The sequence below is a fragment of the Lycorma delicatula genome, chromosome 7 (assembly GCF_047948215.1).
Source record: "Lycorma delicatula isolate Av1 chromosome 7, ASM4794821v1, whole genome shotgun sequence".
NCBI classification, from domain to species: domain Eukaryota; kingdom Metazoa; phylum Arthropoda; class Insecta; order Hemiptera; family Fulgoridae; genus Lycorma; species Lycorma delicatula.
This window is the reverse complement of record NC_134461.1, coordinates 51,433,241-51,460,359: the sequence shown is the minus strand read 5'-3', so window position 1 is coordinate 51,460,359 and position 27,119 is coordinate 51,433,241. Positions and strand designations below refer to the sequence as shown.

Below are 27,119 nucleotides of genomic sequence, written 5' to 3'. Positions count from 1 at the left end.
AAAAAACTGTACAAGCAGGAATTGTTCTCACAATATACTTTTATAAGGCTATTGCAGATTTTACACGTAAACATGTAAATTATAAAATTTACAGCACAGGTAAACCACACTATGTACTCACAGACCATTAACACACCACACCGAAACATAGTGCACCAATACATCCGCAGTAGACCGACCAATCGATAAATTTCAAATTGTACATGTGTGTACTCTTTCTGTATGTGACCGTTGCAGTGACTCATCACTTATACTATACCCATAACGAGAAAGGAACTACTAAGCGATACTAGTTACTTCGTAGACCTAATTACGGCAAGTCCTTCAATGACCCACCAACTCTATGATATATCTCCATGAGCATGTTTTGTATGGAAATTGTAGCCACATACATCAGAGAAATGAACCATTAATTGACCAAATAGCGAATCGTAAGAAACGTCAATTTGATCTAGAAATACATCCATTCAAATCTGCGTAAATCACATCGAGCTTCCACCATGACCAGGGGAACATGTAAACATATTCGACCGTCCCCAAGTGTCACAAAATGCAATTTACTTATCCTAAAAGGATCAATCTTATAAAAGCATGGAGTAAGATATGAAATGTTACCTATGTAGGACGCGACAGAATATGGCGTGGTAAAATTGAAAGAACATATAAATTTAAATAATAAATATAAATCAGCAAAAGCGAACTTAGGCGGAAAAAAGAGAACTGGTAGAAAACCATGGATATCAGAGGGTATATTGCAGCTGATGGATGAACGTAGAAGATATAAGAATGCTAGTGATAAAGAAAGTAAAAGGAACTATCGACAATTAATAAATATTGTAAATTTGAAGTGCAACTAGCGAAAGAAGAGTGGGTTAAAGATAAGTGTTCAGAAGTGGAAAGAGAAATGATCATTGGTAAAATAGACGGAACATACAGGAAAGTTAAGGAAAATTTTGTTTAAAATCTACAATAATGAAACGGCTACAGTAATAATTGAAGATCATGCTTACAGATGCAAATATTTAATTTTATTATTAGATTTTAAAACTAAATAGAGCATAAACTGTTGTAACTGATGTATAATTATCTTTTTTCTATTTTTTAGTGCTGAAATTTATGTAACTGTAATGGAATCGAAGAAACTCATAATTTAATAAAATTAATGCAAATAATTTTTAGACTTGATTATAGTCTAATTTTGGTCTTCTTCCAAAAGTAATTTTCTATGTTTTTATTAATATTTAGATTCAGTAAAGCGTATAAATTCTCTAATACGATAATTCTTTTAATATATTTTTGAGGTAGGGAAATCTCACACAAACCAACTCCATCGTAGACTGAATTTTTAAACAAAATATGTGTTAATAAGATACTATATTAATAATATAAAATTTTTGAATAGCTTTTTATTTATTTTTTAATTAAATTTCACTAGGCGTTTTTTAACAATTAAAACATTTCACAGTAAATTGGTATTTAAAAAAAAAGTATTTCAGAAAGTAATTTTTAAAATTTTAGAAACTTTATGGCTACTGATAATCACACTATAAAAATATTTCTTTTAAAAATGGATTTTTCTTTTCAAAAAGGTTTACTCTAGCTTCGCTCGGTAAACTCGTCTATTAAATATACAAATTGCCCATGTTTTTTACAACATATTTACCAATTTCTTCAACATTGGAGATTATATGTATTAACTGGTAATTATCCGTAATACCGTATTAATCAAATTTACCGTAACATATACAGTGGATGAAAAAGGCTCATTGTTAAATAGATGCGAACACATATAGCCATTTTTTCAGTCTGGAAACAGACTGAAAGTGAACAGTTAAAAATTTTACACTTATCTGAAATTTTATTATTTTAATTTGTAATATTTTTTTAAAAATGTATTGTTTATGTGAAAGTTTGATAATCAGAAAATTCTTTGTATTGGCAATTTTTCATCGTCAGTCAATTTCAAGTGAGATTATTTTCTTTCAAGAGCTTGGCTAAATCTTTACAATCACCTATTAGGTAAAGTCGGCTGAAACAGTACAACCAGGTACTTCTGAAATTTTACTCGGCTGTTTACACAGGCTTTACAGGTAAAGTGGTGGGTTACGGCTCTATGATAATTTTTCTGCGCCCTTTGGAAACATACACTTCGTCTTGGGCAAAAACTTTCCATCCACGAGTATTATTTACAGCAGCTGCATCTACGATCCATCATCGAACTCAAGACTTCCAGGTCGAAACACAGCTGCGAAAATTCCTCGGCACCTGAAACTAGCTGCGAGAATATACCCAGACACTGGTAATGGACAGACGCCCAGCCTGAGAATTCGAAATATACAAAATAGAAGCTAGTTGTAGTTGCCGACTATTTAGAGGTAAAGTTATTTCTGACTCCCTCGATGTAAGTAAAACCGAAATGAAAGGAAGAGGTGTTCTTAGGTCATCGTGTATGATATTGATGGACGTTTATTTGTGGAAGAGTTAATGTTTCTCACGCGGGATCAGATAACTCAAATGGCAGAGGCGGCCTTCAAGGTAATTGTCAATTGTTATTCATGATGGGTAGGCGCAAGGCAGAGCGTTACCATGTTGTCTTGTAGGTGAGTTTTGAACTATTTTAAGGCATCCAATCAGATCGCAGGTTGTTTACTGACTTCTTTTCATCTAAGGCCAAAATATTTGTAGATGCTCAACGTTATTACAAGTGCTGCCTTTTCAACACACAGCTGAACTATGTAAAATCTGTTGATATTGTGCTTCCACTTTTAGGGATGAGAGACATAAACGTGAGCAGTATCCTAAGTAGTCGGTGTGCTCGACTTGTGTTAACTGCAGGCATCTTCGTAAGTACTGTATGCACTCTATAAATAGTAAGTATTGTGCTTGTTATAGGGAGGCTGTCGTAATGAATTACAATTGAATGTCGTTAGATGGTTAAAATTCAGCAATTAAATGCGTAGGGTGCTTACATTGCGCAGATTGAACTTGGCGAGATCGCCATGCGTAGGGAGTTGGAGTTGGATGTTGCCTTGTTGCAGCATCCTATGTTGTTTAAGGGTCATCAACATAAGACGTCGTTTAGCTCGGAGAAGACCACGATGATCCTTCTTAAAGCCCGTTTGGAGGTGAGGGGGGCGAGTCGGCGTATCGATGCCTAGAACACGAAAAATATTCTAAGATCTCACAGAGACAATTATAAGGCGCCCCCTTTTTCTCATTTTTCTCACTTCCTGTTCGTCCCAGACAAAAACCAACCCGGATCTCCACCGATCCGGTTTTTATCTCCTGATCACAAATCCAAAAAACAGCAAAATTACCCTCCCCTCAAAAATCTTTGTCAGGCCAAATCCTTCCGTTTCTCGGCGTTTCACACCATTTATAACCTATCCGACACCTGTCCCAAAATACCTCATCCAAAAGAAAAATCGTGAAACCTCTTGAAACAAAAGGATTTGGCTTGGTAAAGATTTTTTTTGGAGGAGTAATTTTTGGGATTTTTTGGATTTGGGGTCAGGAGATAGCGGAGGCTCGGATCGGTGGAGATCTGGGTTGGTTTTAGTCTGGGATGAACAGGAAGTGAGAAAAATGAGAAAAAGTGATCCCCCTTATCACTTGTCATCCAAACTTTCTTGTTACTTTTGTACATAACAGGAAGCGATTTCAAATTTTTAAAACTTCGGTATTTAGCACTTTTCTCTATAACCAGAAGTTTTTTTTTGTCAGTTACAGTCGGATTTGTAGCAATTAGTACTGTTAGTCTTTCTTTTGATACTTCCCCCCCTGAACACGTTTTGCCTTTAAACCGAATGGTTCTTTCTGGCAGTTTAAAAAAAGACTGGGTTCATCTATATTATAGTCTATCTGAATAGCCATATTTTAATTTTGGCCAAATAGTTTCTAGCCATTTTTCTGACACACTGATTGGGGCTGCTGCAGCCTTGTCGCTTGTTCTCTCCAAAATAATATCGTAATGCTGATGGAATTGTTGCAACCTAGCTGGAATTATTTAACATGGTTTACCAAATTTTTCAGAAAATTGTTTGCCTTAGTTTGCAATATAGGGTCACTAATAGGAACATACTAGCCCTCTGGTATTTAAACCATTTTAACAGCACTTGGTTTACATCATTATGTTGACTAGGTTGTAATTTTTTTGATTTCATAGAATTTGTTTCAAAATTTTTCTTAATTTTTTCACAGTTCTTCCATATTACCAGTATTGTCGAATGACCTATGTCTAATGTTTGGGCAATGCCTTTGTTAGTTTCACCATTCTCCAACTGCCAGATAATTAGCACCTTTTTTTCTATCGTTAATGTTTTTTAGCCAAGTCATAATTAAATTGCTATTAAATGAATTACACAGGATACGTAAAATAAAATGCTGTACCCACACAATGTGATACACTCACAGCAAAAAATTAATAACCCCTGAATGTGGCTGTTTCAGTTTACAATAATCTGGTACAAGAAGTAGATAAGAAAAAAAAGAACTATAGTACATATAAAAGAAAAGGTGACTCATTTTAACCGTCAAATTATTTCTGTAGCTACAATGAAGATATACTACGTTACTTACGAGTTACTTCCGTCCACCATTATAACTGCTGAAATTTTGCATTGCAGTAACAAAAACAAGACATAACAATCGATATGTAATTATAAACAATATATATACTGTATTTATGTATTAACAGTATACCAAACCAACCAAGAGACAAATTTTTGGTCACTATATCTGATATGTCATTTATATTCGATGTCACTATTAACGATACTTATTGTACTTTATATTTTGTTGTAGAGTGTGGATGCACCAACTGGTAATTCATTTTTGGATGAAGATCCATTATTCTTCACTTTTAAAAAAGAAATCAAACATAAAAAAAAGCAAACACAATATTTGTTTGTACCTGTTGCCATAACAGATGATGAACTGGAAGTATCTAAACGAGTAAGCCGTTTTATATTTTAACTTGGCTTAAGTGAAAAATGTAAAATCTTATTGTAGGAATTCTAAATTGTTCTATTCAAATAGATGTTTTTATTTACTGTGTAATGGTCTACAAGTGTTTAACATTCTTGTTTAACACTAGATATTTTGACTAAAACAGTGATTAAAACAGTAAGCGGAGGGTTGTAGCTGACCTGACATGAGTCACAACTCACTACTAAATCCCGTGGCTTTTAGAAAACAAAAATAAACATTCCATGACAGGTTTCATAAAAAATTTCCTGTTGCCATCTTTATAGAGCCAAGATATACTACTGCTCATCACTCAACAAACCTACTGATATGTAGTTGATCAAGTGAACCTCTTGCAAGTGAACATGTAGTAATATCCATAAATTTTTTAACAACAACTTGTTTATTTTCCAGCAGATAGTGTGTTTTATTATGGCTGTCGAAACATCCATAAACACAGAAATGAATAAACATAAGAAATATTATACTTCTTAACACCATTCCTATTAGTCTTTGATAAGAGCTATGAGGTTCTATTATGGCTGTTGAGACATCCATAAAACACAGAAATGAATAAACGTAAGAAATATTATACGTCTTAATACCATTCCTATTTGATAAGAACTATGAGGCTACATTTCCAGGATCTATATACTTCATGTATTTTTAGTGTGTTATGTTTCTATTTGTTTCCTAGGAATTTTTTAATGTGATTTTATGCAGTTTGTCTGGGATTTTTCAGTTTGTCTGGGAAATCATTCATAATAATATAATTTAATATATATATATATAATATTTTTATATAATATTTTTAATATTATATATTTAATATATATATAATTTAATATGATGTATGTAATAACTATTAATATTGCATAAATCTTTTTGTTATGCTCATTTCTCTGGAGTTGTTCATTACTCATTAATTTGAATCATTTTGTCGTGGATATTAAATTATGTTATGCAATAATTACATTATAATAAAATGATTATACAAGAGTAATATAATTACTGCATAATTTAAATCTGAAAATGAGCAGAATGTATGAAATTTATGCATCAGCATTTGAAATCATGAAGAATCTACTGATGGTAATACTGTGGAACCAACTGTTACAGAACCAGAGCTGAAAGGAGAAAAACTGAAAAGAGACTCGTTGGTTAACCACCAACTGGATTTATAAACTTTTCCCAAATGACAAAAATAATGTAATGAAGTTGATGATTTATTTTCCATCCCAGAAAAGTTTATTTCACTTTTGTTACATTTTTCATTGTTGATGACAAGGTGATGAACTGCGTGTCTAAATTTAATGCAGGATCCCAAAATTGGTGAAAATAATGTTCTCAGCATGGGAGTCAACACTTAAGCTGAACTGAAGAATGGAAAACTGTTAAGGGCATCACTAAAGCACACTAAAAGAATTGGTGCTGTTCATTAGGAGATTCAAGAAGTAGAGAAAACAAGTGGAATGATATTTTGCAATTCTTATGTGTTGTTACTATCTTTTTACCAAAATAAAACATACCTTTTTGAAAACATAGAGCATCAGCTTTCTAAAAACAATGGAAACGTCTTAGTTTCCTTCACAGAGAATTGAATACATATTTAAGTGGTAGTTTAAATTAAATGTGTGGTTAAATTGTTGGCAGACTATAATCATGTTTTATGTGTGCATATCTCACACATTTGATGCTAAAGCAAGTTGATACTAAAGCAAGTCAACAACTGATATAAAATGATGTTCACTAGGTACCAATCTTGTGTATTGTTTATGCTGCAGCAATGCAGCATGTTAATTAATTTTGTTATGTATGAAAAGATCTAAATTTTGTCAGCCAAACTATTCTGTTAAAATCAGAAAACAGTTATAAATTATTTAAATAAAAAAATACATCTTAAAAGTTAACATTTTGACTTTTACTATTTTTATTAAACACTTAAAAAGCATCAGTGAAGGATTAGGAACTAAAGAAAATAATGCGACCCATAGGACGAAAAAAGGATATGGGTGGGAATTAATGAAATAATAAAGTCGGAGGACCATAGAAATGATGGGTATAATGAATGATACCATTTAGATAGAAAATTTATGTTTGGAGATAGTGGACTGTATAGGATAATGTTAGGGCTGGAACAACCTCTTGGACTGGTATGAGAATGACAATACTTGATATATAAGATAAACGATATTTAATAACAAATTTACTGAACTATAAGACATTGTAAATACAATTAATGATACACTCGCTGATGGAGCGACAATGAAAGAAGCGATGGAAAGACAATGTTGCTTCTGACAAATATTATGCACAACTGTTTTAAAGATTGATTACAACCAAACCATAATGTAGGTTCTCCCACCACTTCTCAATGTCCAACAATCAGAAATATACTTTTCTAATCTGTCACAAATTGAATAACTAGGATCAAAATGTGTAAAAAAAAAATAATTAACTGTAAATTATTCTTCAGCAAGTTATAAATTGAATTACAAATGTATAAATCTAGTTACACATGATTTAGAAACATGATAAAGTTTCTTAGTTTGGGAATTGTGTTTTATTTTGTTACTTAACTTTTAACTGCTTATCAGACAGTTGTTTGCAGAGATATTATAAGAGCACCTTCTACAACAGCATCCCATTTGCTACTAGTTTGTGATGATTGGTTTTGCCTCCCACGAGGTGTCCACATAAACTCACCACTTTAGCCTCACACGCAGTCCCCACAGGAAGACCATTTTTATACAGAAATATTTTTAATTTATATAATAATATTTAATTTAACATAAAATTAATTCTGTTATTTTATAATATTCATTCAGTTCAAACTCACACAGTGATAAATACTCACTGTTCATGGATTCAGTTAAATCCATTTTACAAATACAAAAACAAAACTGTAAGTAAATGGGATAACTATAAAATTGACATTAAAAAAAGACAGTTTGTAGTGAAACTAAGCAAGAACACAATTCAACATGCAAAGAAATATGAAATACAAAATTGACATTAATGATAAATAAATTTCTTTAGATATACAAAAAAGATATATTAAGTAAATTTAAAAGTAAGACAAGCAGAAAAATAATGTCATTAAAACGTTATATACTAGGTCCAAAACATGGTGCTGTTATCCAACAGGTTCACAGCAAGGCAGTTGTCATTCCTGTTCATAGTTGAATAACATAGACGAACCATGGTGCATTTGTTATATTTTGAAGTAGATTGTTTTGGAACCGCTGAGTAATTTCGATATTCCTCTTGCTTGTCGTTCCCCTTAGTTGAATACCATTGGTCCAGATTGGTTTTAAAATTACATTGTAGAGTAGATAGTTATCTGTGACCATTTTCCAAGTAACCAGTACATGTGTACTGGTTAGAAGAAGATTTAGAGAAATTTATTAAAACTTCCTTTATAATAAATTCTATATTACATGAATCATATTTGCTTTATAAGAATCTATAACATAATCAGCCAAGTTTTAAATTCTGACAAAGGTCTTCATTATTTAGGAGTAAATAAGTATGAATATTAACACTGCACGTACATTCATGTATATCGGTAAATGTAAAATAACACGTGAGTCGTTCACACTCAATGCCCAGAAAAACTACTGAAGATAAATTGATGAAAATTTGTACACACATTTATCTTAGAATGTAAGTGCACACCAAGAAAGGAATTTTATTTGAAATTTCCAATTTAAAAGGTTAAAATGAAGTAACAATGAAATATACTATGGATTTTTTTCGTTTCTCTGTAACAAATGTAGATATAAATTTTATTTTTGGTGTATGTGATCTACATGTGAATATCGAAAATCCAATTTTCTATATTTTCGAAATTTAGCCTTGAAAGGAGAGAAGGTAAAAAAATGTTGAATGATTGCAAATTTTTCCCATTTCCGATTGTACTAAACGAGATATTCAGTAGATTTTAGTTTGCAAATACTTCTTAGATAAATATATAAAACTATTTTCGGGAATTCAAATTTCGGTTTTTTATATGGCGTGGCAGCTCAACTAACACAGCTATTGCGACCTAACCCACCGGGTTGGTCTAGTGGTTAACGCGTCTTCCCAAATCAGCTGATTTGGAAGTCGAGAGTTACACCGTTCAAGTCCTAGTAAAGCCAGATATTTTTACGCGGATTTGAATACTAGATCGTGGATACCGGTGTTCTGTGGTGGTTGGGTTTCAGTTAACCACACATCTCAGGAATGGTCGAACTGAGAATGTACAAGACTACACTTCATTTACACTCATACATATCATCCTCATTCATCCTCTGAAGAATTATCTAAACGGTAGTTACCGGAGGCTAAACAGGAAAAAGAAAGAAAGCTATTGCGACCTGCTGCACCTGCATCCGGTTACTCATCTAAAAACATAAAATAAAATAGAAAAAATTACCGCGATGGAAAATGCAAGTAACGATACAGCGCGGACAAAGCCGCTTCGAGGATGCTAGTCTATTTATGTAACAGGCTGAGGGCCTTAACGACCAGTATAAGTTACTATTGGATGATAATAAATTTTAGTCGTATGAAAAAATACCAAGCCTGACCGGAATTCGAAACCAGAAAAATACGAATGAATTTCAAAGACTCTACGCAATTGTTATTATAACAATCGACATTTGGTAATAATAACAATAGCAGTGATAACGTTAATATAACTGTAGTTATAAACATTCCAGTAACGATAATCCAATAAAATCGAAGCATAAACTATCCTTAACAACAAATTATAAATAAATTTTATTTAAAATTAATGACATAATTTAAAAATTGTACCTATAATTTTTAAACGTAATATTTTAATTTATTCGTATAATATACATTGAAATCATTCAAGCAATTTTATATCTCATTTAATTGAGTTTCAAAAAAATGTTCTATCTCGGCTTGGGAAAAAATATGGGGCTATCGTTTAGTCCGTTAGATACGTACGTCGGGTAACAGAAATTAATCTTTTAAATCTTCATAAAACTCGTGCAGCGGTTCTGAAGTTACAAGGAATAAAAAATATTAAAAATAGACCCCTACATTTGTAACTATAATTTTTCCTGTTATATCTGAATAATTTTTTTTTAAATAATTTCTTTCAAATAAAACAAATTAGATTTTTTGAAATTAGCTTCAAAAATAAAACAAAAGCAATTAAAACAACTAACCGCCGATTTCAAAAAATCCGCTTGGAATTAGATAACTTACTTGGTAAAGCCAGAAAAATTCTGGCTACCAAGAGTTTTACTGTCAAAAGACTTAATATTCAGGAGAAACCTTCCATGGAAAATAATTACTCAAGAAAAAGAAAAAAATAGGCTTATTACTTGATCCCGAAATGAAATTTCGAAAATCCTTAACCAAAGGGATATACGAAAATATTGAATTTTCTAAATAGTACAAGAATGTGATTGAATTTAAAAACTAGAAAAAAAAATTAAAAAAGGGTTTTCTTCTAATGCCACTTTATATGGATTTGAATAAAACAAAACATCGTCAGAAAGTATCTTAACTATGTAAGGATCATTTAAAATTTACCTACCTTAAAGTAAATGTTGAGATATGGAATCTTTGTCCCCCTAATAAGACCACCAAGATTAAATGGTGTTAATGGCCCATATACTGAATTCATCGCCAATTTCATCCAATTCAGTCCATCCAGTCGGGAGATAACAAATAAAAAAAAAAAAAAAAATAGGCTAAAATAGTTCCATAATTTTACTGTATAACTATTTAGCCGAGAAACTAAAAATGGAACACGTAAAACCATTCCTACAATAATCTGTATACCGTTAGGTAGTGTTTAAAAAATAATATTAAGTTACACAGAATACGATAAAAAAAAAAAAAGAAATGAATAAAATATTAAAAACCACTGTATTTGTACTCAAATTTATTTACATCTAAATTTTTAAAACACATTGACTTTTAAAAATAAAAATGAGTAATATTTTCATGCTGAATTATAAAAAAATTGACAGCAGTTTTATACAACAAAAACGTGTATTTCCGTATACTTACAACACATATTTTGTAATATTCACTAATATATATATTATGTAAATATAAATATGTAAATTGAATTCTGACTCTTTACAACATGAACTATTTTTTATCAGACAAGATATAATACAAGTTGTACCGAAATGTATATATTTTTTCGTTGCTCGTTATGACAGAAAGTAATTCACATTATGCATTAAGATCCAAAGTTAAGATAGAAAAACAAATAAATACATTTTTTAAATTCTATTAAGAAATTAATCAGGTTTAAAATCTTACAGGATTTTAATTCTGATTTTATTTTATAAGACTATATATACATACAGGGATTTTTATTTATAGCAATTGCTTCAGAAGCCATTACAATTTAATAGCGAGTTCCACAAGTGACCCTGGCTTCTTACTGTACACTACATCTTTGGCTGTTCCCCACAAGTAAAAATCTAGGGTTGTTAAATCAGGCGAACGGGAGTGTTCTGAAACAGTTACTCTGCCCTATCCAACGCACGTAACAATGTTATCCAGGTAACAGCGCATATCTAAATGAAAGTGTGTCAGGGCTTCTCAGACATTCTCGAACGTCCAATATCAGTTCAGAACGTTTATTTCACGCTGAAAATGACAGCCGTGTTTGCGCCATCGCTGCTCTTTCTAAATTGATTACTTTGCATCGCATGGTTAACTCTAGGTGACCCAGATTTCAATTTTTGTAAAAAGTAAACAAAAAAATAAATCCATAAACCAGAAAAAAATTGCACAAATTTTCCCAAAATGATCGGCAAGAAGAAAGATTCATATTAAAAAAGAAAACCTTGAGACATTGTGTGACAAAAACGAACACCGAGTGTGAGAGTAGAAAAAGGCTTTCCACCATGTCATTAAAGGGAAAATACAAGCCACTGCAACAATTTTTTGAAAATTGATCGGAAGACAATCTTTGATAATTTTGGAACTCAGTTGGGTGTAAAAAAAAGTTTTAATATTGCCACTTATAACCCAAAGAGGAGCAAAAGATATCCTTTATGACGTTACAGAACAAGACGTTACTAGCTTAACCATGAAGGAAAACATAAACATGTGTCACTTTGAAGGATGGTGGTACAAATTTTGTACCACTCTTTTGCGAATGTTGGATGGCGATACGGATAGTGTACCACGAATTTAAATGTGTAAATGTAGTACGGTGAACGTTTTGTGTACCAGATTAAACTGACTTTCCTGCGTAGTTTCTGTTTCTACCACCAGGCTTGCTTTTTCAGAAATTTGTGCTTTGTTTACATCTGTTAATAATGCTAATGTTTGCATGTGGTGTGTTTAGTGTATCTGGTTAGAATAGTTTTAACTGTAAATAGTACAGGATTTCCTATTAATTTCTTGGTAAGTAATTTCTTATACTTTTAATGATACATTATTGCTATAATCTTTTCTATAAATATTCAAAAAAATTAAATTTTCTGTAAAATTACAGTATCAAAAATATGTACCACCATAACTGGCGGCATCACTATTTACACATAGACTTTTTTAGACGCTAAATAAAATTCGCCTACAATTCCTATTATAAATATCGTACAGAAATAATTAGTAAAACAACGAATATGTACTGTATTTAAAAATTAAACTTAAAAGTTTATATTTATCGGTTGGAAAATTTCAGGGTACAGAGCTCCTATAATAATTAGGAAACTAAAGTTAAAACAAAATACAAATTCAGTCATACTTTTATTAATTGTAGTTCTAAAAGAAAATGAGTTTTCTAACAAAATTATATGAAACAGAGCTTTTAGAAATCCTGTCTGACCTCATTCCGTTTGATCAAGAATCTATTGATGCCAATTTTTCTGTAACTAGTGATTCCGAATTAATGAAATTGACTTGGCTCCAATAAATGAACAATCTGTTACTGAAGAGCAGCAGTCCAATAATGATACATCATTAGCCCTTCTTCATTTTACAACACCTACGGATTTTCCTGCAGTTTAGTGGGGATAAACTGAGTTACACCTCCAGCAAGTACCTGTGAAAATGGTTCAACGACACTTGTAAAAGAGATAGATTACCATGAATTATCTCCTGTAAAGCCATTTCAACTTTTTATTTCTGATGATCTTGACTAATTAGTTAATCAGACAAATTTATATGCTCAACAAAATGCATTGACTACTTGAAAAACTTAAAAATCTACCAATAAAGAGGAAATTAAATTGCTTATTTGTATAAATATTTTAATGGAAGTAAAGCAGTTTCCCAGCTGTAGAGATTACTGCTCCTCATCCCCAGACTTGCATGATTTCCTATGTTAGAAAGACCATGAGCATCCACTGCTTTGGTTGGCTACTTTTTTATTTACATGATAATAGTAATGCTAAAAATGATGACCCAATTTATGACAGATTGTTCAAATTAAGACCATTGATTTCTTCACTTTCCTACAACTACCTGTGAAATAATGTCTGTTAAGGAGTTTATGGTCTGATTTAATGGCAGATCATCTTTTAAACTGTATTTGCCTACAAAATCTATAAAGAGGGAGTTTAAAGTTTGGTTGTTGGCCAATAAAACAGGGTATTGCTTGAAGTATTATATGTACGCAGGGATTATTCGTGTGTACATATTTAAAAAAAAATCTTGGGGAAACTATCATTAAATCAGTAACTGAAGAGATAAAATAGAAAAACTATAAAATTTATTTTGCTGACTATTTTACTAGCCCAGCTTTACCTAATGATTTGAAATTCAATGATATTTATCCTTGTAGTACAGTCAAACCAAGTTGCAAGAATCTTCCAGAAGTGAGAAATCCATGAAACGGGGAGACTGTGACTGCGCTACAAGCAGTCATGGGTTGGAGATGGTAACATCAAGGATAATAAAGTAGTGAATATGCTTTCAAATTACCATAATCCAGAATAGGTAAAAGAGATGAAACGGAAACTGAAAGGTAGAACTCTAGTTATTATTAATTGTCCGGCAGTAGAAGTTGATTATAATCAAATTACGAACTGGGTTGATAAATTTTATCAGTTAAAGAAAACATACAAAATAGATCAGAAGAGTAGAAAGTGGTTGCTTTATCTCTTCTGGTATCTAATAGATGCTAATTTTGCAAATGCATTAGTTTTGTGCAAATAGATGAATCAAGATAAAATATCTATGAAGTACTTAAGAAGGGAATCTTCAAGAAGTTTGATGACAACTGCTGTTGTTATATGTAGGAAAAACTCGAAATCAACAGCGAAAAGAGAAAATAGGTCTTATTCTGTCAATATAAATTAAAAGTAAGAAACCATATGTTTCTGGAAAATATATGAAAGGAAAGTTCTACGCATCAGCCAGTAAAATCTACCAGGAGATGTACAAAGGACAATCAAGTACGAACTGTTTGGATGTGGTCTATATGTAATGTACAGTTTGTTTAGGGAAGACTAAAACAGGCTTTCAAGATTATCATAGTATATGAAGTACAGTATATAGTATTTGTTGGTACAAAAAGTGTACCAACTGTTTTGTATATTAGTTTTCACTGCAAATAAGTTTTATACATGTTTTTATATATACACTAGATTTAAATAGCTATGTATCAAAACCATTTTAATGTAATATTTATTTCTCTAATACTAGAATAAGATTATTTTTGGAGCTCCGTACCTGAAAGAGTTTTAACAGTCGATATACTGCGTCTCATAATCTTCTTTTTATTGTGTTGTTTTTTCTTCTTTACATTTCTGTTTTTATCATCATCCACTCGCTATTGATGTATACAAACCAAAACCTTGATTGTATCAAAAAATATACAAACATAAATTCTCAAACATTCAGATCAATAAATAAATGCACAATATACAAAATAGTTAAGGCTGATATTGTACTTGAGAAACGAAAAATAAATGTTTGTGCGCACACACACACACACACACACACACAATTGATTGGATGTAAAATTAAAATGATTAAATTAATTTTCATTTATGAGATTACATTAGACTGTCTGTGAACTGTTGTTGAATATAATGAGTGTCTGATCATGTGAACACATAGCCAGGATTGCTGGTGGCAGTATTTCCACTTGTAAAGTTTGTTTATATCTTCTGCAAAAAAATTTTGAGTGAGTGTAATTTGGAATTTGCATTATTTTTTTAAACATATGTAAATGTAACAGTTAATTTGTGTTGCAGAAAGGTTTATGTTAAATAACATTTCAATTGCATATTCCCACGCACAAGCTTCAAAGCTTGTATGGGTTAATTACTTATCCAGAAAAAAATGAGTAAATAGAATGTATTAGAGTTTTTTTTTAAGTTCAAGTTTTACTTGGTATTCTTTAAATGTATTTTACATTTTTCTCATGTGAAATTTTTATTCTTTGTAATTTAATTTATATTATGTCTAGTCACATCATAAATTCATGTAACTTTTATTTAAAATTTTTTTTAATTTAATTTTGCGATAAATTCAAATAATTGGTAATAAATTTGTTTAGCAGGTCCTGAGGATACTTTTCTTGTGTTTTAATTTATGTTGATCTCAAATCGTGTGATAGTTACATTCAAATAAAGAGCCATAGTTATAGGAAAACTATGTATTTAGCCATAGTATTATGAAACATGTTTCATAACTATAGGTACATATAATAAATTTTTGAATTTATATTTTAGCTCTTTCTGGATGAAGTACTTATTTAACATTAACATGTCAACTATTATGTTGTTTTTGTTGGATTTATCATTAAAATTTTCTTTCTGTATTGGTGAATTTGATAACCAAAGAGTTGGGAGTAGCCTTCTACACTTGTCAGTGATGTAACTTAAGTAAAACATAAATTCTAAAATAGTAATCTTTCTTCAATAATATTAATATAATGAAATGTAAATTAAAATTTTGTAATAAAATCTTCATATTTAAATAACATAAGATTTAATGTATGCAAGAAAAAATTGTAAAAGCACTAGCCAAATATTCTAATAAGTTTATATAAATTTCAGAATTTTTTTAAATAGCATTTTCCATAATCACTACTACTATAAATTACAGAGAATAATTTCAGGTCCTAACAATTGTTAGGACCTTTAAAAAAATTCCTTAGAAAATTTGTGTAGAAAACTAGTAGCGTTTTAAAAACTTGTATTATTATGTTTTATAGAACTTTAAAAATAACCCCAAAATAGTTTTGTTACTGTTGTACATAAAAGAAAATTGTTAAAATTCTAATTCCTTGTTAATTTTCTCAAATAGGTGGAACAATAGCATCACTGATACTTTTGAATAATCACTGACCTCTACGAGTCGGCCAGTTATTGTTGTAAGTTAATATAGTCATTGACAGCCTAGAATTTTTAGTGATTAGCACAAAGTAGTACGCATAATATTAGTAATGATGTGTATGTTCAATAAAATATCCTTATTTTATACGATAGCAAAAATTTTTTATTTTGCCTTCATATGAATCAGTCTATATATTTGTTTCTGTAAGGTGCATCCAGAAATCAAGTACAGTTGTGCTTTTAAATTAAATCACATCTTATCTTAAAACAGTTATACAGTAACATTATAAAAATCATTCAATAAAGTAGTTACTTAAAAGTATAAAGTAGTTGGTAGTTATTCAATAAAGGTGAAAGGTGACCTTGTATGGTTTGTGCTGTATACCTTGATTTTTTTATTAAGCTTTGCCACTGCCCAGTTAAATATAAAATTTTAAATTGCTTTTTTATTCATTTGATTAGGCTGATTCATAACAACTTAAAATTGTTGATTTAATAGGTAAAAATAATAAAAGAAATAAAAATTAATAAAAAGCTCTGTAGATAGTTTTATAATGAAAAATAATGCAGTTATTACCAGTTGTATAAAAATTGATTAAATTATGAAATAAAATATCTTTCTTTTTTGGAAATAAAAAACACTCGTAGATCAGTGCAAAATAGTTATCACCTGACTTGTTTTTATGTTAACATCAATAAAGCAAATAAAGTCAAAGGAGCTTAAAATATATGAGGCTGAAATAGATAATGACTAAAGTATTTAATGACACTTTTTAATTATTGCAGAAAAAAGTAAAGCATTATTACTTATATGTAATAATTGTATGGATTTGGCTGGAGTAACTTTTTATAATAACCTTCTCATACTATATGTTTTGAATTCTATATTTTTATTCCTTGTAGTCTCTCCTTTGAAGATTGAGTTTTCATACTTATTAAAATAAACTATTGTAGATCCATTTTAACGAAAGGAGATTCAAACTTTTATTTCAAGATTACTTACTTTTACAGGCTGCAGTTTTACAAGACATGTTACTACATCAGATTTATTGAACTTGGAAAGAAGCTTGTCAAAGAAACTGAGCAAGCCTGAGTAGTATGCCTTTGTTAGAAACATGGTATAATGTGTTATACTAACTTACAATTATAAGTCTCACCATTATAATAAACTATTATTATTACTTTATATGTTGTTGCAGAGTATGTATGCACCAACTGGTAGTTCATTTTTGAATGAAGATCCATTATCCTTCACTATTAAAAAAGAAATCAAGCATGAAATAGAGCAACAAGAATATTTGTTTGTACCTGTTTCCAAAACTGATGATGAACTGACAATATCTAAACAAGTAAGCTATATTTTAACTTGGTTTAAGTTAAAAATGTGAAACCTTATTATTGTAAGAATTCTCAAATTTTCTATTCATCTAGATGTTTTCATTTACTGTTTAGAGAATATTTTGAGATAATTTGAAATCCAATCATAAGATATTTTGCTTAAAAGGGCCAAAAAAGTTATTAATAGAGTATGTGGAGGTAATTAGCTTTGATGAAACAAACTGCTCCTACCATTTTACAGTAGATAAAAATTATTTACAACAGTGTCAGAAAAAAATACAGTGAACTGATGCCTTATCCTATACACAAAGCTGTGTAATACATTTTTCATTTTACACCATATTCAGTCTTATTAACAAAGGTTATCAGTAAAACAGTAGAAATATGACCTTCCTTTTATGAAGCATATTCAGTTACAAGAAGTTTTATCATAGTTTTTGACAAGCCCAATTCTAGGTCATTGCATTTTTGTTTTCAAACAAGATTGATGGGTTTCTTTATGTTTCCACCTGCGAACTGTGTCTTTTAACAAATCATTTAGATAGTGCTTAGATGCAAACATTTTTCTATTGATCTATTAATTTAATACCAATGCCTATAATATTCCTGTGTTCTAACACTAGAAGGCCGCTGCAAAAAACTTATTGATTCCTGAAGACTATTCAGTACAGACCTTGAAGATCCATGTGGTCCCTAAGACACAACCTTATATCATTATTTTTACACTTATTGTATGGCCTGTGATGAATGATTATGAACAGTGCAGTAGCAAAGTAGGAATACTAATACACACTCCTTTCACGTGCTGTCATCTGTTGACAACCTCTATATGAAATGTATTCTGTCAGTTGGTGTTTGTTAGTGACTAAAATTACGTTTACAGTTTCTGCTGAGTGAAAGAAGTGTGTATTATTTACATGCCACCAAAAATAATAATATAGTAATTAGCATAACGTAGTAATCATTGAATTACTTATAGCCAAGTGGTAAGGACACATTAGTTAATTTTTTTGTTGAAATAATGGAATATCAAACTGAGACCAAGTCAAACTCACACTAGGAACGGAAAATTGTTCATGAACAACAGACAGATATTCAGAGTGATATGAAGATGAAATAATTTGATTTAAAATTAATTCTGTATAAGATAAGTATATAAGGTTCTTGTGCACTTTCAATAAGGTGAGTATTCAAAAAATGGCTTTCACAATGGTTTCTGTGAAGTGAAAAAATCATTGCAGTGCATTTTATTTAGCTTCAGCTTGTAACTTCATCAAATGTTATTTTACAGTAGTATTTCATTAACAATGTTAAGTTTAACGATTAAAATTTATTATTATAAATTACTTTATATTTTGTTGTAGAGTGTGGATGCACCAACTGGTAATTCATTTTTGGATGAAGATCCATTATCCTTCACTATTAAAAAAGAAATCAAGCATGAAACAGAGCAAACAGAATATTTGTATGCACCTGTTGCCACAACAGATGATGAACTGACAGTATCTAAACAAGTAAGTTTTTTCTATTTTAACTTTGCTAAAGTTAAAAATGTAAAACTTTATTGTAGGAATTCTAAATTTTTCTATTCGAACAGTTATTTTTATTTACTGAGTAATGGCCTACCAAATTTTTAGCATTCTTGTTTAGCACTAGATATCAAGATTGTGAAATCATGAAGAATCTACTGCTGGTAATACTGTGGAACTAACTGTTACAGAACCATGGCTGAAAGAAGAAAAACTAAAGACAGACTGGCTGGTTAACCACCAACTGGATTTATAAACACTTCCCAAATCACAAACACATTCTAATGAAATTGATGGTTTATTTTCCATCCCAGAAAAGTTTATTTCACAACTGTTACACTTTTCAGTGTTGATGACAAGAAAACTGCACATCTGTATTTAATACAGATCCCAAAATTGGTAAAAATAATGTTCTCAGTGTGGGAATCCACACTTAAGCTGAATAGAAGAATGGAAAACTGTTAGAGGCAACACTAATGCACATTAAAAAAATTGATGCTGTTCATTAGGAGATTCAAGAAGAAGAGAAAACAAGTGAAATGACATTTTGCAATTCTTATGTGGTGTCACTACATTTGTAGCAAAACAAAACATACCTTTTTTGAAAACATAGTGCATCAGCTTTCTCAAAACAATATAATCATAATTTCCCACTACATATTTTGGACTACATTTTCTATATTAATGAATCGTGGTTCCATTTATTAGGAAATATGCACACGCTAACATGTTTATGGTCTGCCAACAATTTAATTTAAACTGCCATTTAAAGATGTATTAAATTCTCTGTGAAAGAAAATTCTAAGAAATTTCGTTTGTTTTGAGAAAGCTGATGCTCTACGTTTTAATAAAGGTGTTTTTTTTTTTGTTAACCTTTTCCCATCACAATGATCCATGGTTGATTAGCGCTCCGTGAAAATATGTTGGTATCTGATTGCCTCCCTTCATAGTCTTATGCTACCCTCTTGTGAAAAAAATTAAAAAAAATTACAGTATATTAAAGAGATTTAACAGATTCTGACAAAAAAAAACCATTATGATTGGATATTCTTTATGCCTGTAACAAAAAAAAAATTGAAACAGTACAAAAATTCTGATAATTTAATTGCAGAATTTTTTAGCGCATTTCTATCATGTTTTTTATTAGCAAAATTTTTTTTTTGGTTTGTGTTTATGAAACATAGTTTGCTGATTTTAAAAATAATACTTTCAAGCAAATCGGTTGAAAATTGGGCAAAATATGATGAAAACCCGTGTCATAAATCACAGATTAGTAACACATGTTAGTATAAGTGAAAGTAGATTTAGAAAGCTACTTTATATAAAAATCCCCACTACTCAAAAGGCTATTCAGATTGACAAAAAATCATTTTTACTGTATACTGTTATTCATTATGAATCGATGTGTGTTACATGTTTACCAATATCATTTGTCAGAAAAGATATTTATAGACCTCAAGTAAAAGTGACATATTTATGTCCACAAATTCCTTTTTTTTGTGTGCCATATACATAATTTATTATGTGTTTCAATACATCGATATGTTGCTAGTAAGATAAGCTATTTTTGTAAATAATAAATCCATAATCCTTATAGCAATTATATTTGGGAGAAAAAATGGTCATATTCTTTCTAGTCTAAATAAAACATTTTACATCGTATAAACGACGTTCAAATTGTTTAATAAAACTGATTCCTTTGTGAATATAAAAAAAAATAACCAACTTAGATCCCATATAAAATGATTTTGTAACAGCGTTTTAAAACTGACGCCGCAGATAACCAGTTCCAAGGCTACATGATCTGAAAAGGTTTAAAAAAATAGTGACACCACATAAGGATTGCAAAATAACACTCCACTTTTTTCTCTCCTTCTTCAATCTCTTAATGAACAGCATCAGTTCTTTTAATGTTCAGTAGTGTTGCCCCGAACCGTTTTACATTCTTCAATCTTGTTTAAATGTGGGTTTCCATGCTGGGAACATTATTTTCATAATAATATTTTACACTTTTTGTTGTTGATGACAAGAAAACTGCACATCTATATTTAATACAGGATCCCAAAATTGGATCCTATATTAAATTTAGAGGTGCAATTTTCATGTCATCAACAGTGAAATGTGTAACAATTTTCCATTGCTCTCTGTTGAAATCATTCACAGTATTGAATTCACTTTCCATAGTCTGTGGCCAATAACGATGGTTGAATTCACTTTCCACAGTCTGTGGCCAATAACAATGGAATCGCTTTCACTTTATATGGGATGAGACAGAGCTTTTTACAAATTGCTTTGTGTGCAGTTGTCTTTTCTGTTCAGCCAACTTTTACATGGATTGTTGGACTTGTTGGGTCTACGCAACTTGACAGCTTGATATTTCTTATTCTTTTTCTTTATTGAATACTTGTGATCTACCACATCACTCATTGTTGTTTACCGATCCCATTTCCATGACGTCTTCAGTTAGTACCTTACACTATATCGATTAGGAACCAGTATACTTGGAAATCTAGTAGAATACGAATCTTCCACTGTCATCTTATGAAAGATGTATTGATGAGAAATTCACAATTCTAAAGTTCATGTTATTCTGTGTGCACATGGAAAGAGACAGCCTCAATTGTTCAAAGACAATGAACAAACAGTGACAACAAAGAATCTCATCTTGGTACATCATTCTTTATGTGTTGAGACATCATGTCTCAACATTCTGATTGCCTCATGGAAGCTAACTGCACACAATACAAGATTACCAACCAAAATTTGTAGAAAACATGTCTCATATTACACAGAATAAAATCCTCAACTTATAATTGTGTTTTTATATATTTTTAAATGCACTGGATTATGAACTTGTTCATAGAGCTCATACTTTAGAATGACATATTTTCATCAAGTTAGATGGTAGCAATGAATTTACATTGACAGAATGTGATATTTGCTGAGTATTTTGTGTACAAAGATGCTAATCATGTTATTCAAAATGTCACCAAAACAGCTGTGAACAAAATGTCTGTGTGGCTTAGTGTGTACTATAAAGGATGAGAAAGATATTCTTCCTTCTTCTTTGACAATTACCATGAAATACAATCTTCAATTCAGAGATTGGTTTGCCCTATTGACCAATTTTAGACATCGCAAACAATAAAATTTACAGAATTTATTTATGAAGAGATGCTTTTATCATTACAGCCAATTTGGTCAATATTCATTGCTGTAGAAATAAAAAGTAACTTAATAATAAACTAATTTCTTTCTAAAAGATGTCTTATCAAATTTGGATATAAGGTGTTAATTAAATGCTAAGATGCTATCACATTGTTTGGCTAATATTGCACAGGAGATTTTTTAGAAAACCTTGACACAATGAACTATGGCATTGATACTACAACAAATCAACAACTGATGTGAAATGATATTCACTAGTTACCAGCCATATCTCTTGTTAATGCTGCTGCAATGCAGCATGTTAATTAATTTTTTTATATGTGAAAAGATCTAAATTTTGTCAGCCACACTATTCTGTTAAAATCAGAAAACAGTTATAAATTATTTAAATAAAAAATACATATAAAGTTAACAGTTACAAAAGTTAACATTTTGACTTGTAATATTTTTACTAAACACTTCAGAAAGAAATATACTTTTCTAATCTGTCACAAATTGAATTAGTAGGATCAAAATGAGTCAAAAAAAAAATTATTTGTAAATTCTTCTTCAAAATTTATAAATTGCATTGCAAACTTCTGGTACATAGAAACCTAGATATACGTGATTTAGAAACATGATAAAATTTCATAGTTTGGGAATTGTGTTTTATTTTGTTACTTATTTTTTAACTGCTTATACTAATGAAATTTTTTGTTTTTCTACTTACAAACAAACATATTGCACTTGCTATTATTAATTTTTACAATTTGGCCTAAATTTAAATTGTTGCTCTTTATCTTCATATTTACTATTAGATTATAAATTTTCAATTTGTTATTGCCATTATTAAAATTAACAAAGTTTTCAGTTAGGTTTTTTTTAATTTTTTTAGGATCTTGGTGAAGAAGCTATCAACGATGTGGAGGAAAGAAGTTTTGAAAGTAGGTTACAGACAGCAAAATGTGTGATTTGCAATAAATTAAAATATAACTGTATATGTGATAATGTCATCAGTAAAAAATATGATGATTTCAACAGTTCTTCTTTTAAAGAAGAATGCTTGCCGATTACAGAAAAAACAGTTGAAGAAAGGAATATCATATCTTCTCATCTTCCTATTCACACATGTGTTTTTTGTCAAGAATCTTTCACTCAGAGATCTGCTTTAGAGTCACACTTATCTATTCATGTTAAAAAAAAAACATGTAATTTTTGTGAAAAATCTTTTAGTACGCAATCTGATTTAAATACTCATCTCTCTATTCACACTGGTGAGAAGAAATTCATTTGTAATATTTGTCAAAAAACCTTTATGCATAACTATACTTTAAATAGGCATCTCTCTATTCATCTTGGTGAGAAGAAATTCACATGTAATTTTTGTGAAAAAACTTTTAGTTATAACCATAATTTAAAAATGCATCTCTCTATACATACTGGTGAGAAGAAATTCACATGTAATTTTTGTCAAAAAACCTTTAGACGAAGCAGTCATCTAAAAACACATCTCTCTATTCACACTGGTGAGAAGAAATTACATGAGAAGTTCCAATGTAATTTTTGTCAAAAAGTGTATAGTAACCGCTTTAATTTAAAATCACATCTGTCTGTTCATACTGGTGTGAAGAATAAATTCACATGTAACGTTTGTCAAAAGGTATTTACTAGAAGCAGTAATTTAAAATCACATCTGTCTATTCATACTGGTGTGAAGAAGAAATTCACATGTGATTTTTGTCAAAAAAACTTTATGTATAGCTCTAATTTAAAAAAACATCTCTCTGTTCATACTGGTGAGAAAAAATTCACTTGTAATTTTTGTCAAAAAACCTTTCGTCAAAAGTATGATTTAAAATCACATCTTGTTATTCATACTGGTGAAAAAAGATTCACATGTAATTTTTGCCAAAAATCTTTTAAATGGAGAAATAGTTTAAGGACTCACCTCTCTATTCACACTGGGGAGAAAAAATTCACTTGTAATGTTTGTCAAAAAACCTTTATGCATAACTATGCTTTAAAAACACATCTCTCTGTTCATACTGGTGAGAAAAAATTCACTTGTAATTTTTGTCAAAAAACTTTTAGTCAAAGCAATAATTTAAAAAGGCATCTCTCTATTCATACTGGTGAGAAGAAATTTACATGTAATTTATCTCTTTGTTCATAATGGTTAAAAAAATTCTTATGCAATTTTTGTCAGAAGTAGTAAATTAAGTAATTGAAGTAGTAAATTAAAAAATCATCTCCATTCATACCAGGAAGATCATTTTCGCAGAGTAATCAATTAATAATTTAAACATTTCATTTTAAATTTTTTAGTCGTTTTTTTAGAAGAAATATGCTTATCAGTATTTACACCGCAGGTTGAAAAACATGCCTAATGCTAGATTTCTATTTTCAGTGATTTTTTTACCTGGAGAACTGAACAAGTAATTTTGGTTTATTGTATTTCGTACAATTCATACACATCAATGAAGTTGTTAATGTTATATGCTATACTTAATTAAAAAAGATTAAATTTGCAATAAAAACAAATAAGTATTGAAATGAGCCAACCAAACCATATGTATAATGAAATAAACAGTTAACAATTTCACATAATGAAAACAACAATTTATAAAAATACCTGATTAAAGAATATATGGGACTCGTGGCATCAGTAAAATGAGGTAGGTGTTGTAAAGCATATGCTACCTTCAATAAGAGTGCTGTTAAGAAAAAAACCAAAGGTTAAGTAATAGTAGCACATAGAACCAACATATGCATATATGTAAATAATTTTTAGTTTCCTAACTAGGAAACTGTTTGAAAAAGTTGTACATACCCATGTTTTAAAATCTTTTATAGACTTATATGCTTTAAATAAACAAGGAATATTTTGTTGATCAAGTATCACTGCAAAGCAAGTAATAGTTGTCAAATAGAAGAAAAAGTTAATTCTTACAGAATCAAAACGGTAAGATGCCAGTAACATAATATCAAACCTTCCATTAACTATCGGAAGTTTGTCAGTCAAAAGGGGTGTCCTAACTTGACCCTCATTATAACTTTCTCACACAACCTTCTCGGATTGACAAATGCCAGGGTCAATGTCAGTGTTATACCATGTTCCTAACACAGGTATACCATTCAGCTTAACCAGTTTCATTGACAAGCTTCTTTCCATGTTGGTTATATCTGACAGTAATATGTCTTGTAAAACTGCAGCCTGTAGCATGCCACTATAAAGTCTTAATAAACATATTGTAGATTTTTTGGATGAAAATCCCAGGAGAAGAAAGCAATTAACAAAAATCTAAATTTATTACACTGCTTAATTTCATCTGGTACACAGAAACCATTATGAAAGGGTTAAAAATTTAATAAGAAAAATATGAGATTATATCTTCTTATACAAAGTTTACAAGAACCTTGTACATTTATAGGGATTTGAACAATCAGAACCAGTACACTAAATTTTCATCAAAAATGTAATTTATACTTAAGATATGAATTCAATTTAAAAACACAAGCAGGTGGAAAATTGTCTGTATATTTCCATAAATATGTTAAATTTTTTTATTGTACTTGTTTGAGAATACATGAAATTATTTCATTTTCAGAATCACTCTGAATATCTCTCTGTTGTTGTTATTTTGTTCATTAACAATTTCCTATTTCCTAACAGCATGAGTCTGACTCTGTAGTGGTTTAGGTTTCATTATTTCACAAAATATAAGTAAGTTATTTACCATTCAGCTTCTCAAATACGATTCAATATTTATATAGTAATTACTGTATTATTTTTAGGTATATTATTATATACTTATGACACATAAATAATATAATCTTCTTTGACTGTAAAAAACAGTAAACAATCTTAATCACCAACCAGCACCAGGAGACAGTAGATTTCATATAGAGAGGTACTGAAAGTACCAATAGATGACAGCACATGAAAGAAATGAGTATTAGTATACCTACTATGCCACTGGAGTGTTCATAATTATTCATCAAAGGCCACAATATGTGTACAAACTATGTATTAAGGTTGTGACTTAGAAACGTCCATGTATCCCTCACGGCTTGTACTGAACAGTCTTGTGAGGAACCAATGTGTTCCTTGTAGCAGCCATTGTGTTAATCACAAAGAATTAATTCTGTAAGTTTTACAATATTATTACAGTCACAAAAAAAAAATACATCAGTTAAAAATCACAAAAACCTTTCACCACATAAAACAATAACTTTTATGTTGATCTTGATGAAGTGGTAGCATCTCAGCCTTTTATCCAGAGGTCCTGAGTTTGAATCCCAGTCAGGCATGGCATTTTTCGTACACTAAAAATTTACATTTTCAAAAAGTGAAAAAAATAGTTGATGCTTGTCATTAAAAAAAATATGTATACAGAGTGTCCCATATAAAACGCAACCCAACCTTATATTGGTAGGTATTGCAATAATAAAAAGGCATATGTAAATGTAATTTTTATTATTACCACCATCTATTACCTTACATTTAGAGTAAATTTTGGAAGTGGTCGCCATCTTCTTGAATACAAGCTTCAATTCTTTTTAGAGCGTTTCTTGCAACTTTTTTCAAAGTTTGTGGCTGGATATTTAATACAGCTTGTTCAATATTGACTTTCAAGTGTTCGTGGTTTGTTGCTGTAGGCTTTTTCTTTGAGGTAACCCCATAGAAAAAAATCTGCCGCAGTCAAATCTGGAGATTTTAGTGGCCACAAGCCTCGACCGATAACACGATTACCAAAGATTTCCTCAACGAAATCAGAAGTTGAACCTGCGTAGTGCGATGTCGCACCATCATGTTGTACCCAGCAGTGTCTGTCTTCCTCTTCCAAGAGTGCAATGAACT

At 30.4% G+C, this 27,119-nt stretch overlaps 2 protein-coding genes across 3 annotated transcripts in view; one reads left to right on the top strand and one right to left on the bottom strand.

Annotated features, from left to right (window-relative positions):
* The window catches only part of LOC142328285 (uncharacterized), a 198,347-nt gene that overhangs the window by 36,789 nt on the left and 134,439 nt on the right, over positions 1-27,119 (bottom strand). The gene's annotated exons all lie outside the window — the stretch shown is intronic.
* On the top strand, positions 12,268-25,774 carry LOC142327608 (uncharacterized). Of its 2 annotated transcripts, XM_075370808.1 has the most exons (6): positions 12,274-12,360; positions 16,216-16,282; positions 17,444-17,593; positions 18,947-19,096; positions 23,154-23,202; positions 24,666-25,774. In XM_075370808.1, the coding sequence occupies exons 3-6, from the start codon at positions 17,447-17,449 to the stop codon at positions 24,695-24,697; spliced, it is 378 nt and encodes a 125-aa protein (XP_075226923.1). In that variant the 5' UTR covers positions 12,274-12,360; positions 16,216-16,282; positions 17,444-17,446; the 3' UTR covers positions 24,698-25,774. The 2 variants fall into 2 exon arrangements, with proteins under 2 accessions (XP_075226921.1, XP_075226923.1); XM_075370806.1 differs by lacking the exon at positions 16,216-16,282 and having other exon boundaries at positions 12,268-12,360; positions 23,154-25,774.

What these genes read in the sequence shown, in the direction of transcription:
- LOC142327608 (XM_075370806.1), top strand. Translation starts at nt 17,447, where the DNA reads ATGTATGCACCAACTGGTAGTTCATTTTTGAATGAAGATCCATTATCC. An exon ending in AACTGACAATATCTAAACAA is followed by an intron (nt 17,594 to 18,946) that starts GTAAGCTATATT and finishes ATTTTGTTGTAG; the next exon opens with AGTGTGGATGCACCAACTGG. An exon ending in AACTGACAGTATCTAAACAA is followed by an intron (nt 19,097 to 23,153) that starts GTAAGTTTTTTC and finishes TAATTTTTTTAG; the next exon opens with GATCTTGGTGAAGAAGCTAT.